Source organism: Podarcis cretensis, assembly GCF_951804945.1.
Source record: "Podarcis cretensis genome assembly, chromosome: 5".
NCBI classification, from domain to species: Eukaryota; Metazoa; Chordata; class Lepidosauria; order Squamata; family Lacertidae; genus Podarcis; species Podarcis cretensis.
In genome coordinates, this window is record NC_137174.1 from 50877273 (window position 1) to 50891113 (window position 13841).

The 13841-nt window shown below is 39.1% G+C and overlaps 1 protein-coding gene across 3 annotated transcripts in view; it reads right to left on the reverse strand.

Moving 5' to 3' along the window:
* Positions 1-13841, reverse strand: part of ATRNL1 (attractin like 1) — a 512979-nt gene that overhangs the window by 377750 nt on the left and 121388 nt on the right. For all 3 annotated transcript variants that reach the window (XM_079976622.1, XM_079976621.1, XM_079976623.1), the window contains exons 15-17: positions 13485-13666; positions 9418-9631; positions 6602-6790 (exon numbers count right to left, since the gene is read on the reverse strand). In XM_079976622.1, coding sequence (XP_079832748.1) covers positions 6602-6790; positions 9418-9631; positions 13485-13666 — 585 coding nt within the window. The remainder of the gene's footprint in view (positions 1-6601; positions 6791-9417; positions 9632-13484; positions 13667-13841) is intronic.

The window sequence follows — 13841 nt, forward strand, 5'->3', positions numbered from 1 at the left end:
CCAGCCTTTCGCATGATGAATTCTGCATATAAGTTAAATAAGCAGGGAGACAATATACAGCCTTGCCGTACTCCTTTCCCAATTTTGAACCAATCAGTTGTTCCATATCCAGTTCTAACTGTAGCTTCTTGTCCCACATAGAGATTTCTCAGGAGACAGATGAGGCACTCCCATTTCTTTAAGAACTTGCCATAGTTTGCTGTGATCGACACAGTCAAAGGCTTTTGCATAGTCAATGAAGCAGAAGTAGATGTCTTTCTGGAACTCTCTAGCTTTCTCCATAATCCAGCACATGTTTGCAATTTGGTCTCTGGTTCCTCTGCCTCTTCTAAATCCAGCTTGTACTTCTGGGAGTTCTCGATCCACATACTGCTTGAGCCTTCCTTGTAGAATTTTAAGCATAACCTTGCTAGCGTGTGAAATGAGTGCAATTGTGCGGTAGTTGGAGCATTCTGTGGCACTGCCCTTCTTTGGGATTGGGATGTAGACTGATCTTCTCCAATTCTCTGGCCACTGCTGAGTTTTCCAAACTTGCTGGCATATTGAGTGTAGCATCTTAACAGCATCATCTTTTAAAATTTTAAATAGTTCAGCTGGAATACCATCACTTCCACTGGCCTTGTTATTTGCAGTGCTTTCTAAGGCCCATTTGACTTCACTCTCTATGATGTCTAGCTCAAGGTCAGCAACCACACTAATTGGGGTGTATGAGCCATCCATATCCTTCTGGTATAATTCCTCTATGTATTCTTGCCACCTCTTCTTGATGTCTTCTGCTTCTGTTAGGTCCTTACCACTTTTATCCTTTATTATGGTAATCTTTGTACGAAATGTTCCTTTCATATCTCCAATTTTCATGAACAGATCTCTGGTTCTTCCCATTCTGTTGTTTTCCTCTATTTCTTTGCATTGCTCGTTTAAGAAGGCTTTCTTGTCTCTCCTTGCTATTTTTTGGAAATCTGCATTCAATTTCCTGTATCTTTCACTATCTCCCTCGCATTTTGCTTGCCTTCTCTCTCCCGCTATTTGTAAGGCCTCGTTACATAGCTACTTTGCTTTCTTGCATTTCCTTTTCATTGGGATGGTTTTAGTTGCTGCCTCCTGTATAATGTTGCAAGCCTCCATCCATAGTTCTTCAGGCACTCTGTCCAGCAAATCTAAATCCTTAAACCTGTTCCTCACTTCCACCGTGTATTCATAAGCGATTTGATTTAGATTGTATCTTACTGGCTCAGTGGTTTTTCCTACTTTCTTCAGTTTAAGCTTGAATTTTGCTATAAGAAGCTGATGATCTGAGCCACAGTCAGCTCCAGGTCTTGTTTTTGCTGACTGTTTAGAGCTTCTCCATCTTTGGCTGCAGAGAATATAATAAATCTGATTTTGATGCTGCCTATCTGGTGATGTCCATGTGTAGAGTCGTCTCTTGTGTTGTTGGAAAAGCGTGTTTGTGATGACCAGCTTGTTCTCTTGACAGAACTCTATTAGCCTTTGCTCTGCTTCATTTTGATCTCCAAGGCCAAACTTGCCAGTTGTTCCTTTTATCTCTTGATTCCCTACTTTAGCATTCCAATCCCCTATAATAAGAAGAACATCCTTCTTTGGTGTCACTTCTATAAGGTCTTGTAAGTCTTCATAGAATTGGTCAATTTCAGTTTCTTCAGCACCAGTAGTTGGTGCATAAACTTGGATTACTGTGATGTTAAAAGGTCTGCCTTGGATTCGTGTCGAGATCATTCTATCATTTTTGAGATTGCATCCCCGTACAGCTTTCGCCACTCTTTTGTTGACTATGAGGGCCACTCCATTTCTTTTGTGGGTTTCTTGTCCACAGTAGTAGATATGATGGTCATCCGAACTGAATTGGCCCATTCCCATTCATTTTAGTTCACTGATGCCCAGGATGTCAATATTTATTCTTGCCATTTCATTTTTGACCACATCCAACTTACCCAGGTTCATGGTTCTTACATTCCAGGTTCCTATGCAATATTTTTCTTTACAGCATTGGACTTTCCTTTCGCTTCCAGGCATATCCGCAACTGAGCGTCCTTTCGGCTTTGGCCCAGCCGCTTCATCAGCTCTGGATCTACTTATGAAGATTTTTCTCCCCTTCATGGATCACTGCCTTGCCGTGGCAAAGGGGCTTGAATAACTCAGAGAAGCTATGAACTATGCCAAGCAGGGCACCCAAAATGAACAGGTCACAGTGGAGAGTTTTGACCAAACATGATCCACCTGGAGGAGGAACTGGCAAGCCACTCCAGTATCCCTGCCAAGAAAACTCCATGGACAAAGACAACAGGCATATAAAAGTTATGACGCTGGAAGATGAGCCCCTCAGGTCAGAAGGCGTCCAACATGCTACTGAGGAAGAGCAGAGGACAAGTACAAGAATCTTCACTATAGTTTACTGAAATAAACCATGACTTGGAGACAGTTTGTTCCAGTAAACTACAGTTAAGAATAAACAGTTATATGTGATGCAATATTTGTTAAGAAGCTACATTATATTAACTCAGACCGTTGGTCCATCTAGCTCAGTATTGACAAAACTGACCAGCAGTGGCTCTCCAGGATTTCAGGTTGAAACCTCTCTGAGTCCTACCTGTAGGTGTCGGATATTGAACCTGGGAGCTTCTACATGCAAAGCAGGTACTCCACCAGCTATGGCCCTTCCCTAGTACTTATGTGCTTATAAATTTGTGGAATAACAATACTGGAAGCAATGGAATTAACCGTCTCCCATGATGCATTTTGTTTTGGTTGTGCTTTTATATTAATCTATTTTATTTTCTTCTTAAAACAAAAGCAAAAGGAAACAACTGAACTACAGCAAGCATTCCAAAAGTAAAAACAAAAAACACCATGCTTGGCAAAGTGTATCATGCACATGTCAGGTAGTCTGCTGTGCGGTCTAATAAAACTGTTTAACTGAAAGGAATATCACTAGAATTTTACCTGTGAAGCAGTCAGAATGAATGGACTGCTGCACCCTGTGGCAGATGCAACAAACATGCATCAAGTTTCCACTAATAAATCCTGCTTGATTAAACCTTTGTGTAGCATGTTTTGATTTGTGATTTTCTGCCAGGGCTATATTCCATATTCTATTAAGCCCAGTTGATATGAAAACACCTGAAGCTCACTTCCAGTTTTTAGCATGTTCCTGTTCTGCAAGTGCTAATTAAAACACAATTAGTTGTGTGTTTTTTTAATTCTCTGTGTTTTATAAAACAGTTAAGGCCAGGCAAGGCTATACAACTTTTTTTTGGCAATGTTAGATAATATAATAACTTAAGGCGGCTAATAAGGGACAATGCCACCACATGAGGAAAAAGTGTGCCTCTCATTGCACCTCCTCCATCATAGGGACTTCATAATATTATTTATATAATGTATCCTAACTGGCATCATATGTAATCAATATATTACACACTGTGCCCCAAGATACCATTAACAATAGCATAATTTTTAGCTATGGTTATAGCCATAGCTATAACCAATATTTGAGTTCCAAAACAAAAATGGTTAAAGACTTTAGTGATGGAATTAGTAGTATTATCATTATTTTATTTGTATACCACCCTTCATCTGAAGATCCCAGGGTAGTTCACAACTGAAAAATGCAAAATGAGAAAACAAAACACATAATGAAGCAGAAACAAACCAATAACCCCTACATACACACACACACACACACACACACACGCCATAGAATGTTTATCGGCCAAACGCCTGGTTGAAGAAAAAACATTTTCATGCGGTGCCTAAAGAAATGTAATGAAGGACCCCGGCAAGCCTCCCTTGGGAGAGAGTTCCACAAACAGCAGAAACACTTGTTCTTGTGTTGCCACCCTCCAGACCGCTCATGGAAGAGGCACATGAAGAAGGGCCTCAGATGATGATTGCTGGATCTGAGTCAATTTATATGGAAGACTTGTGGTGATTTTCTTGCAGTAGTATACCAACGGGGATTTCCTGCTTTATTAGTCTCCACCCTTGCATGTTTCATAATACTGAGGAACACTTTCCTGCATTTATAAGGCGGCCATAAGTATATTCCCCAGGAATAGATGTTCTCAAAGCTTCACATTTTTATTGTGACTTAATTGCCTTCAATAAGTAAATGTTTTATTTTCCTTCTTAGCTGTGAAAATGAATATGAAAATGTATTCACAGCTATGAAAATATATAAATAGTCTCATTCACACAGTTTATGTGGAAAATTTGCTCTTACACACTGACATTTATGGTGTTATCAAATACCTACTGCAGTCTTTAATCAAATATACTGCTATGAAAAATGACACAAAGTTCTCCCCACTCTTGCTAGATAGACAGACATTTTCTGTGCAAATGAGCAAGACTTAAAAAAAATCATTTATGAAATGTTTGTTTCAGATGCAAGTCATAGGAAAAATGTGTTTTACAGTTTTGTTTTTGTTTTCTTTGCTCTCAAACTTTAAATAGCTAGGTTCTGATAAAATGTCTTATGGAAATTTAATTTTTTGTATTGGCTGGATAGAAAATACAATTTCAGAGAGAGCTTCTTACATATGATATTGAACTGACATGCAAGAAATCCCATTAGGTTTATTTAATATAAAATTTTATAGACCTGCCTCAAATGACAACTAAATTAAACATAGTTTTTTGCTGTTCTTCTTGCATGCAAGAAAGCTGGATGGCCTTCAACTAAATACACAGAAAGGTCTTTTAAATATAGAGCTTAACACAGCATACACACATCCCAGAAAACTCCAAGACACAAAAACAAGGCTTATATGCCATGTGCAACTTGATTTCTACAAAGATATAAGTTTGTCAGGTAGCTCTGCAGAGTTTTGACAAACGTAGAAGCTGCGGTGGGATCTTCCTTACTCAGCTCGATAAGAGTGAACTTGTGTAAGGTACAAGTCAGGCACGTGACCAAGCATACCAGAATACAGACCAAGAGAGAAGGGGCTCTTCTCCAGCTTAGGACTCCTAACTTTAATGGTTGAAGCTGAAAATTGGGTTGGTAAAGGAAGCAAAAGGTACCTTGTGAACCACGTAGGATAGGTCCAATGGCATCTAGGCCATATGACATTATTCATGTTACAAGCAGATGCCTCTGTATTTCCATTTAGATCAAGCAAAACCAACCCACTTCTCCCACTCAGAAACTAGATGTATCATTAGTTAAGGGTTGACCAGGCAAGGACAAAACTCCAGTTTCTTTGTAATTATATTAAGCCTATCCAATCCATGAGCTCTGTACAGTCTTCCCATTGCCAAAGGCCAATGTTTTGCAGCTCTGTTTCCTTCCTCAGCTGATGTGAGGTATGACGCCTGAACACTTATACAGTCCACAGTAGCTCCCTAGCTTATACCATAGCTTATACCGCAGTCTCAGAACACAATTCAGGCCACAGAATCGCCAACACATTTACTGAAGAATGTCAGATTGGCCCCAGGAGTGGTGTAACTTTGCTTTGCTACAAAAGCTATCCCTGATTTACAGGTAGTTGGGATGGAGAAAAAAGAAGGACAAGATTACTGGAGCATAGACAGAGTACAACTATGCATTTGCTTTGCTAGAACACTAAAAATGATTGATGAAACATTCCAGAGTGGCTAGTGGTTAGAAAATAAAGTTCCTATTGACCATTGGTCTGCCTAGACCAGACTTTCTCAACCTTAGGTCCTCAGATGTTCTTGAACAACAGCTCCCATAATCCCTGACAACTGGCCATGCTGGCTAGGAATGATAGGAGTTGTAGTCCAACAACATCTAGGGACCCAAGGCTGAGAAAGGTTGACCTAGACAGTATCGCCATCCTGACTGCTAGTGGTTCCCCAAGATCTCAAGCAGAGGTCATTCTAAGCCTGTTACCCTACTAAACCGAAACGTGGGAAATGAATTTTGGAGCTCCCACATACAAACTTATAAATTTTTACCTAGGAGTATGGCTAAAAGAATGATCAGTTCAAATTTCAGCATAGTTACAGACTCAGAGCCAGTGTGGTGTAGTGGTTAAGAGTGGTGGACTCGTAATCTGGTGAACCGGGTTCGATTCCCTGCTCCTCCACAAGCAGCTGCTGGGTGACCTTGGGCCAGTCACACTTCTCTGAAGTCTCTCAGCCCCACTCACCTCACAGAGTGTTTGTTGTGGGGGAGGAAGGGAAAGGAGAATGTTAGCCGCTTTGAGACTCCTTCGGGTAATGATAAAGCGGGATATCAGATCCAAACTCTTCTTCTCAGTAAGTAGCCAAAGGAAACTACAAACTCCATTGTTTTATGGGCTAAAGGGCATCACCCACAAACAAGAGGGAGGTATCAGCAGCCATGGAAGAATTCCAAAGTTTGCAACTTTAGAGTGCACACACAGTCCCATGCGGATTGAACATGCTTAAGTCAGAACAGAATGCTTGCTAACCTGGGGGCAGGGAGGCGGGGCGCAACATGAACATTGGTAAAGAGAATGAAAAGACTTAGCTAGAACCTGGAACAGGAGCAATCCACAATGCAACGTTTTCTAGCAGGTCCCGCTTGTTATATAAGTTTTGTACTTCAACTCATTACCATAATTAGCAATATTCATTTCACAAAAATACTTACGAGAACAGGTGGTAGTCTGCCACTCTAGACACTGCCCATATGGAAAGGAGATTATGTAGGCATTTGAATCAACACATCGCTTTGTGCTGCTACACCACATGCACTCCATGCCACTGCTTGTGCAGTTTGAACACGTCGCCCTTAAGGAACACGGCTTTTTGCAGGGCCTTGCATTTTGATTTGGACTAACTGAAGGAGAAAGAAAGTGAAAGTAGAATTTCAGTATTTTCCCCAAACTCATGTTATATGAGTATATATGATACTACACAAATATTTTTCCTTTGCTTTATTCAAGAATGCTTTCACTTTGCTACATGTAGGGTCTTGCTCTTTGTGTTTTGTTTAGGGTTTTTTGGCTGCATTTATAATAATTCACACTGTTCCTTCTACAATCTGGGCTGCATTTTTTTCAAGGAAAAATATAATATACAAGCCATTATCCTTTTCTTCAGTTATTAGTATATGTGACATAGTAAGCCATACACATATTGTAAACCTTGACTGTGTATACTCGAATAGGTACAGTGAGGCATGACCTTTTGGTTCTACTGCATTTGTTAAATAGTGCATAAGCAATAGCTATTTACTTCACTGGTGATACATTCTCCCTTAAACAGTGTGCATTTTGTCTAAAAGTATGATTTGTCAAGTGAACATCTGCCCCCTGCTGTATATATTTGCAGTCGCTAAAAATTCAAAAACAAGAAAAACATTTTTTTAAACATAAAAGAGAATATTTTTCAGCACAAGATGCATTCTGTCTCACTTGGAATCATGCATTGCTCAGGAAACTGAATCAACTAGTTATATAAAACAGAGAGGTAGAAATGTACTATATATATATATATATATATATGTTTTGCTGTCAAACAACTGAAGTATGAGAACAGAGTAATTCCCAATTACATACTGCCCACAGAAGCATACCTTTTATTATTAATGCACAGCAGTCTATATCCTTAACCACCTGATGAATTACCTAATGTTTTATACATGACAAACATTATTCCAGTTTTCTGGAAGGCAACATTCCAAAATAAAAAAAGAAAGGATCTTGCAAATTGTTCCACTGTTTAGAAATTTGAGCTTATTAGCAATTGCTTTATAATAAAACTAAGAAAGGCAGCAAAGATTCTCAAAAGAGCATAAAATTTGCAACAGAAGAAAAATTGGCAACTGCAAAGAGTTCTATGCTTCAAAAAGCATCTAACATCCACATTTAAATTGTAGTTTCTGTCTTTTTATAGGGAAAAAAACAAGATCACAGCATCTATGCATCTATTGTTCCAAAATGCAGACAGTTATATCCAGAGAATCAATATCATGAAAAAAAAATGCAGTAACTTTGATAGCTTCATCATTTTCGGTAGTATAAATGTGTGCATAAGTAAGCAAACAATTTGTAGAATTCATGTTTTATTTATGATATTTAGTAGTTTCCATGACAAGCTCCTTCTTTATATGTGAGAGCATAGGAAAGAAAATTATGTAAATCATCCAATTGTGTTGCTTTAAACTTCCATTTTTTTATAGTACTAATTTAACAACAAACTATTCCTAATGGACTCACACAATCACCTGTAACCATGCTGAATTTAGGGTTTGATAGCATAAAATACATATGGCTGTTTACCATCATGGTTTTACATGTCAATCACATTCAAATCTAGTGTATAGAGAACATGTTCCTATGATGTTTCCCTTTATAGGATATATTTATGCCAAACAACTGTGGCTCCTCATTCCCAAAACAGAAGAGTTGATCTATTTCTGTTTGATCTCTATTCTACAGCATCATACCTCCATCTAATGACAGTAGAGAGGCTCAGTCCTTTCTACCAAGCTTCAAAAAAAATCTTTACAATAGATTTATCCAAAAGCCACTTTTCAATATTGCAAAAGAAATCTAAATATAGCAACCCTAGTTATATGAAACTCTGTTCATATACTCATGGAGCTGGTGTAACAGCTGCAGTAAAATTAGCTGTTCTAAAAGTGTTCAAGAAATGAATTTTATCCCTCAAGAGAAAGAACGTTCAATGTTTGCAGGTAGTGTAAGTGAAGTGATATGGAAAACTGCCTTATTTCTGCCATATCTATCCATTAAAAACATTTTTAGAGTTAACTAACAACTTACACTGCCAAGGTATCTCACTATAAGACTTTCCACTGCATTTTTAAAAAAATTTATTTATTTATTTTTTGGTTAAAAGATGAAACATAATTCACTTAAACTTATTTGTGGTAAGGTTAATAAACTTAAAATGAATATTCTGCTATGGATAATATATGTGTTACAAGACATCTTTTATGTATTCCCCATTTTCAAAAGATTAGTAGGTATTTTGGAAATTATTTGGGATAATCCTCCTCCTTACTTCTCACTTAATAAAATTCTGCTGCCAGTTTTGGAAGGAGGATTAAATTTTCCAGACATTAATTTATTCCATAAAGCATACATTTTAGCGTGCACTAAAACTAAACTCATGACTGCTGTTTTTAAATGCTTATTGGAACTTTGAAAAGCACATGTTCAGAAACTCAGAAAGTATGGATTAGGGAATTAGAATGTGCTATGCAAACTGAAAAATGGAAAAGTGCTTTCAAATCTATATGAAACGTTTCTCTGGATTGAGAGACTCCCCATTCTCAGAGGAAGAAGCTATGGATTCAAAGACTATCTCAGACTAGGAGGAGACTGTTCTCTCTGAACCAATCTTTCTTCCAACATTCATTATGCACATACTGTACTAAAGAAAACATGCTGGAGCAAATTGTTCGAAAAAGAATATTTGCAATATGGTAAGCTCTCTTACCGACAGGTTTCTCACATACGAGGCCATCGGCCATAGCCGTACATGGATTTGCTTTCAGACCAGCAACCTCTGCTCTTTCAAGATAGGCACAGAATCCAGAGTCATTTGGTTCTCCAGGAAGCCACTGCAATGTTGTGTTCGTAAAGGGAGACATATCATCCCATCCCCAATAGGAGATGTTGATCTTCCGTAGCCCAACCCAGGGTGATATTTTCTGTGAAGGGTGAAAAGGGGAATCACATGAATCAGTAGCATTGCTTTCTCTCCTCAGCCCTCTCATCAATTCTTTTGTATTGTTTCAAATACATTCGTGGTGGTTTCTTCAACATTTGTGCATATGTGGAACATATTTTATCCTGTGTATTAGGTCTTCCTAAAAAATGCTGCTGTGTATAAAGCTTCTATTCTCTTAAAGTGAACTCTGCTCTAAACCCAAGATTAAACTCTTCATTCCACTTTCACAAAGTCTCAGATATACAGTATATGTGCCTTCCATTTGTAAGATTACATAGAACGAGTACAAGGACAAAGCATTCCACTTACATAAGCAAGGGAGGTTCCACTAGGCAAGATGGAAGGCCAATGCCTAAACCTCACAGTCCCATGACTTCTAGTTGCTAAAACAAATATGGCTACACAGAACACCAGGACATTAGTGGTCCAGATTGTACACACAAGAACATGGGGAACAAGTACTGCCTCCACATTGGTAAGAATGTTCCGAAGAGAAAGGAGAGCACAGGCCACCAGGCCCTGGATGTTGAACAATTTGTTCATTGGTGTTGTGTTGGCTAAATTATCTGCTCTGCTGTATCCTTCTTTGAAGGGGCATAATTGGAGGATAAGAATAAGATTAAAGAAGCTGAACAAATATTGCAATGCAACACGATCCACTGTAAATAAGTGTCTCTTGATAAAATCCTATCTTCCAGTATACACTCTCTAGTAAAGAATGTAGGGTGACATGAATCACATAACCATATATTCAGAATGTGTACGAGAGGAGCTAGGTTGAGCCTTGTGAACTGTTCAGTCATGATCCTTGTCTTTAGGCTGAACTAGGTGTAGGAAACCCTTCGCCCTCCAGATGTTGCGGAACTAGAACTCATTATCATTCCTGGCCACTGGCCATGCCTGATAGCACTCACATAAGTTGTAGTTCAGCAACATCAGGAGGGCTGAAAGGTTCTCCAGTTCTTGTTTAGGCAGCCCCTGAAAGTCTTTTCATTCCACAAGGCTTTTCATATATAACTTTTATATTGGCTTTTAATTCAACACTTTGTTGTAAAGGTAAAGGGACCCCTGACCATTAGGTCCAGTCGTGACCGACTCTAGGGTTGCAGTGCTCATCTCGCTTTATTGGCTGAGGGAGCCGGTGTACAGCTTCCGGGTCATGTGGCCAGCATGACTAAGCCGCTTCTGGCGAACCAGAGCAGCGCACAGAAACACCGTTTACTTTCCCGACAGAGCGGTACCTTTTTATCTACTTGCACTTTGACGTGCTTTTGAACTGCTAGGTTGGCAGGAGCAGGGACCAAGCAACGGGAGCTCACCCCGTCGTGGAGATTCGAACCACTGACCTTCTGATTGGCAAGTCCTAGCTCTGTGGTTTAACCCACAGTGCTACCCGCGTCCCAACACTTTGTTGTATATACTATCTATTTAGCTGAAACTCATTCTGGAGTTGAGATAATTACCTTGCTTCTCTACAGGTAGACATGCAGAACTCACAAAGGCAAGGCCAGTCCCTCAACTGGTATTTGCCATATAAACACTAGCACTCAATGGATAAGCAGCTGTAATGCACTGATGTTGCTAAAACCTACTCTGCCCCTAACAGTCTTCAGTCAAATCCTGGCATGGATCAGTTTCTCGGTCTTTATTGTTGTTTTGAATCTAGGGAGTCCCTCTCCTTTAAATACATATACAAAATTCATCCTTAAGGTAAAGGGACCCCTGACCATTCGGTCCCGTCGTGGCCGACTCAAGTTGCGATGCTCATCTTGCTTTATTGGCCGAGGGAGCTGGTGTACAGCTTCCGGGTCATGTGGCCAGCATGACTAAGCCGCTTCTGGCGAATCAGAGCAGCGAACCTAGGCTCTGTGGTTTAACCCACAGCGCCACCTGCGTCCCTAGATCACAACTTTGGAAGGATGGAGAAAATGAGGGGTAGTCTGGAGTATGAGCATGATAACCTGAGTATGGTAACCTCCAAGGTTATCACATGCAGAAGAGGGAGGAAATGAAGTAAGTGGTGTCAGGCCTGTAGATCTGACATTACTACTTTGCTGAGAGGTGGTTTCCAATTCTATGGATGAGACGCTGCTTGAGTGAATGACATTAGGGGTATGCAGAAGACACAGTGCAGTTACATAAATTTTATAAATAATAATAATCCAAGCATTTATTCTTTCCTAAATAAAAACATTCAGTCAGACATACATTTATATTCTTATTTTCAAATAGTTTATATTAATCAAAAAAACTTTTATTTTACAAAAATCATTGCTTTAAATATGAAAAGGTTTTAAGACTCAAACAAGCACAAATATTTCAGATTAGCAGACATTTCTCAGCTGTTCTGCCTACATTTGTGAACCTTACTAAACTATCTGTAACAAAGAAGTCATCTGAAATGAAATCGTATGTCCTAAATCATTATGATTCGAGCCTGAAAGAGCAGGCATATGAAGGGAAATCAAGGGAAATCTCAGCAAGCTTCTCTGGCAACTGATAGCACATTCAAAATGACTTACACACAATAAATGGAATGGGACGGAAAGAGAGATAGGAATGAAAGAGAAATTACTTTTTTGGAGGGGGGGAACAGAAGCGAGATAAAGCATAAATCACTGTAACATTTCATTAGAAGTTTTTGATAAGTAAATAATCATTTGACCCAAAATACCTCCTTAAAGTGCATGGATTTGTCTACCTGTAGTGTATACTGCAAGTGACTTATCTCAAATTTATACAGCTTAGGTGTCTCAACACATAATTCATTTGAATAAAGGTATGTTTGGTACGGTGTCACCTTCAGAAATTTCAGAAAATGAAAACAACCATTTCTCCAGTTACCAAACTTGTCAAAACGACAGGCTGTCATCAGCGGTATTCTCAGATTCATGGGGCTTCTTTTACCATTTCATCTAGAGATGTGTGTCTGTATATATGTGTGTGAGCATATGTGTGTGCAAACCTACATTAAGGCAGGTCAAAACAAAACTGTCCACAAATCTTGCCACTGCATTCTCAGGTGTTGAACTTCGGGAACTAGTCTGCTTGTTTTCAGAAGAAGATACACTGGATCAGAAGGAGAGTGCTAGGAGCTGCCAGATCTGTGTGAACCTCCCTCATGTGTTAAAACACTGGATCCTTCTGAGAAAAGGAAAGGTGCTTCTTTCCAATTCTAGCTAAGCCTTGCTCAAGCAACACGATCTGAGCTCTGGTGTCTTCCTAAATCATTGTTATTCTATGGTCCTGACTTCTGAACTGCTTTGCAAACCTGTGTGCAAACCTGGTGTTTTCTTTGTTCCAGCTTGTTAACTGGTCCCATCAACAGGCTTTTCCTTAGAGTGGGCACTTGTGCACTGCCAATAAAGAGGGAATGTGTAACACAAAAATCTCAAAACGAAAGCAAAATATTTGCATAAAATTTGGATATGCTCATTTATATGAAGAGATATACATTTAGAAATAATTACTATCCCAAGAGATCCTGTAGGCAGAATTACCACCGTGTGCACTACAGCAAATGCTTCTAAAATGTACTGTATTTTTCCGTGTTTAAGACGAGGTTTTTTTTACTTTAAAATTATGTAAAAAAAACTGGGACCGTCTTATACATGGATAGTGCATAGGGTGGACTTGGGGGCGTGTTATACACGGAAAAATACAGTATATGGATTTCATCAATTTAATTAATAAACCCAGTCATTAACCTACTTTTATTCATTCATTCATTCATTTCATTTATAGCCGCTTGATTGTAAAAAATAAATAAATTCTTAGAGCAGTTTACAAAAACATTTGCTTATATGCACTTATGAATTAGACACTCGGGTTACCTGGAGGGTATATTTCTGTATTTCATCCAAAACGAACTCAACTTCTTTTGAGGTTGTTAATGAAGCAAGGATGCCATGTAAGCCATAGCAGTAAAGTCTCGCGTTGTCATAGTTTTCACGACTAGAGTTTATACGAAGGCAGGCATCTCCAACATGATTCCATCCTTCTCCACACAGATGAGCTAGTAAAGAGTTACACAAGCTTAAAGTAGTTGTGAAAGAAAAAAACATCACATTTAGAACTAGGCTTTAGAATTATCTTTTCAGAACACAGTTCACCTAAAAGGCACATCACCTACATATTCAGCTAGAACCGTGGTTCCCAACGTGGGGCACAAGCCCCACAGGGGGGGCAAT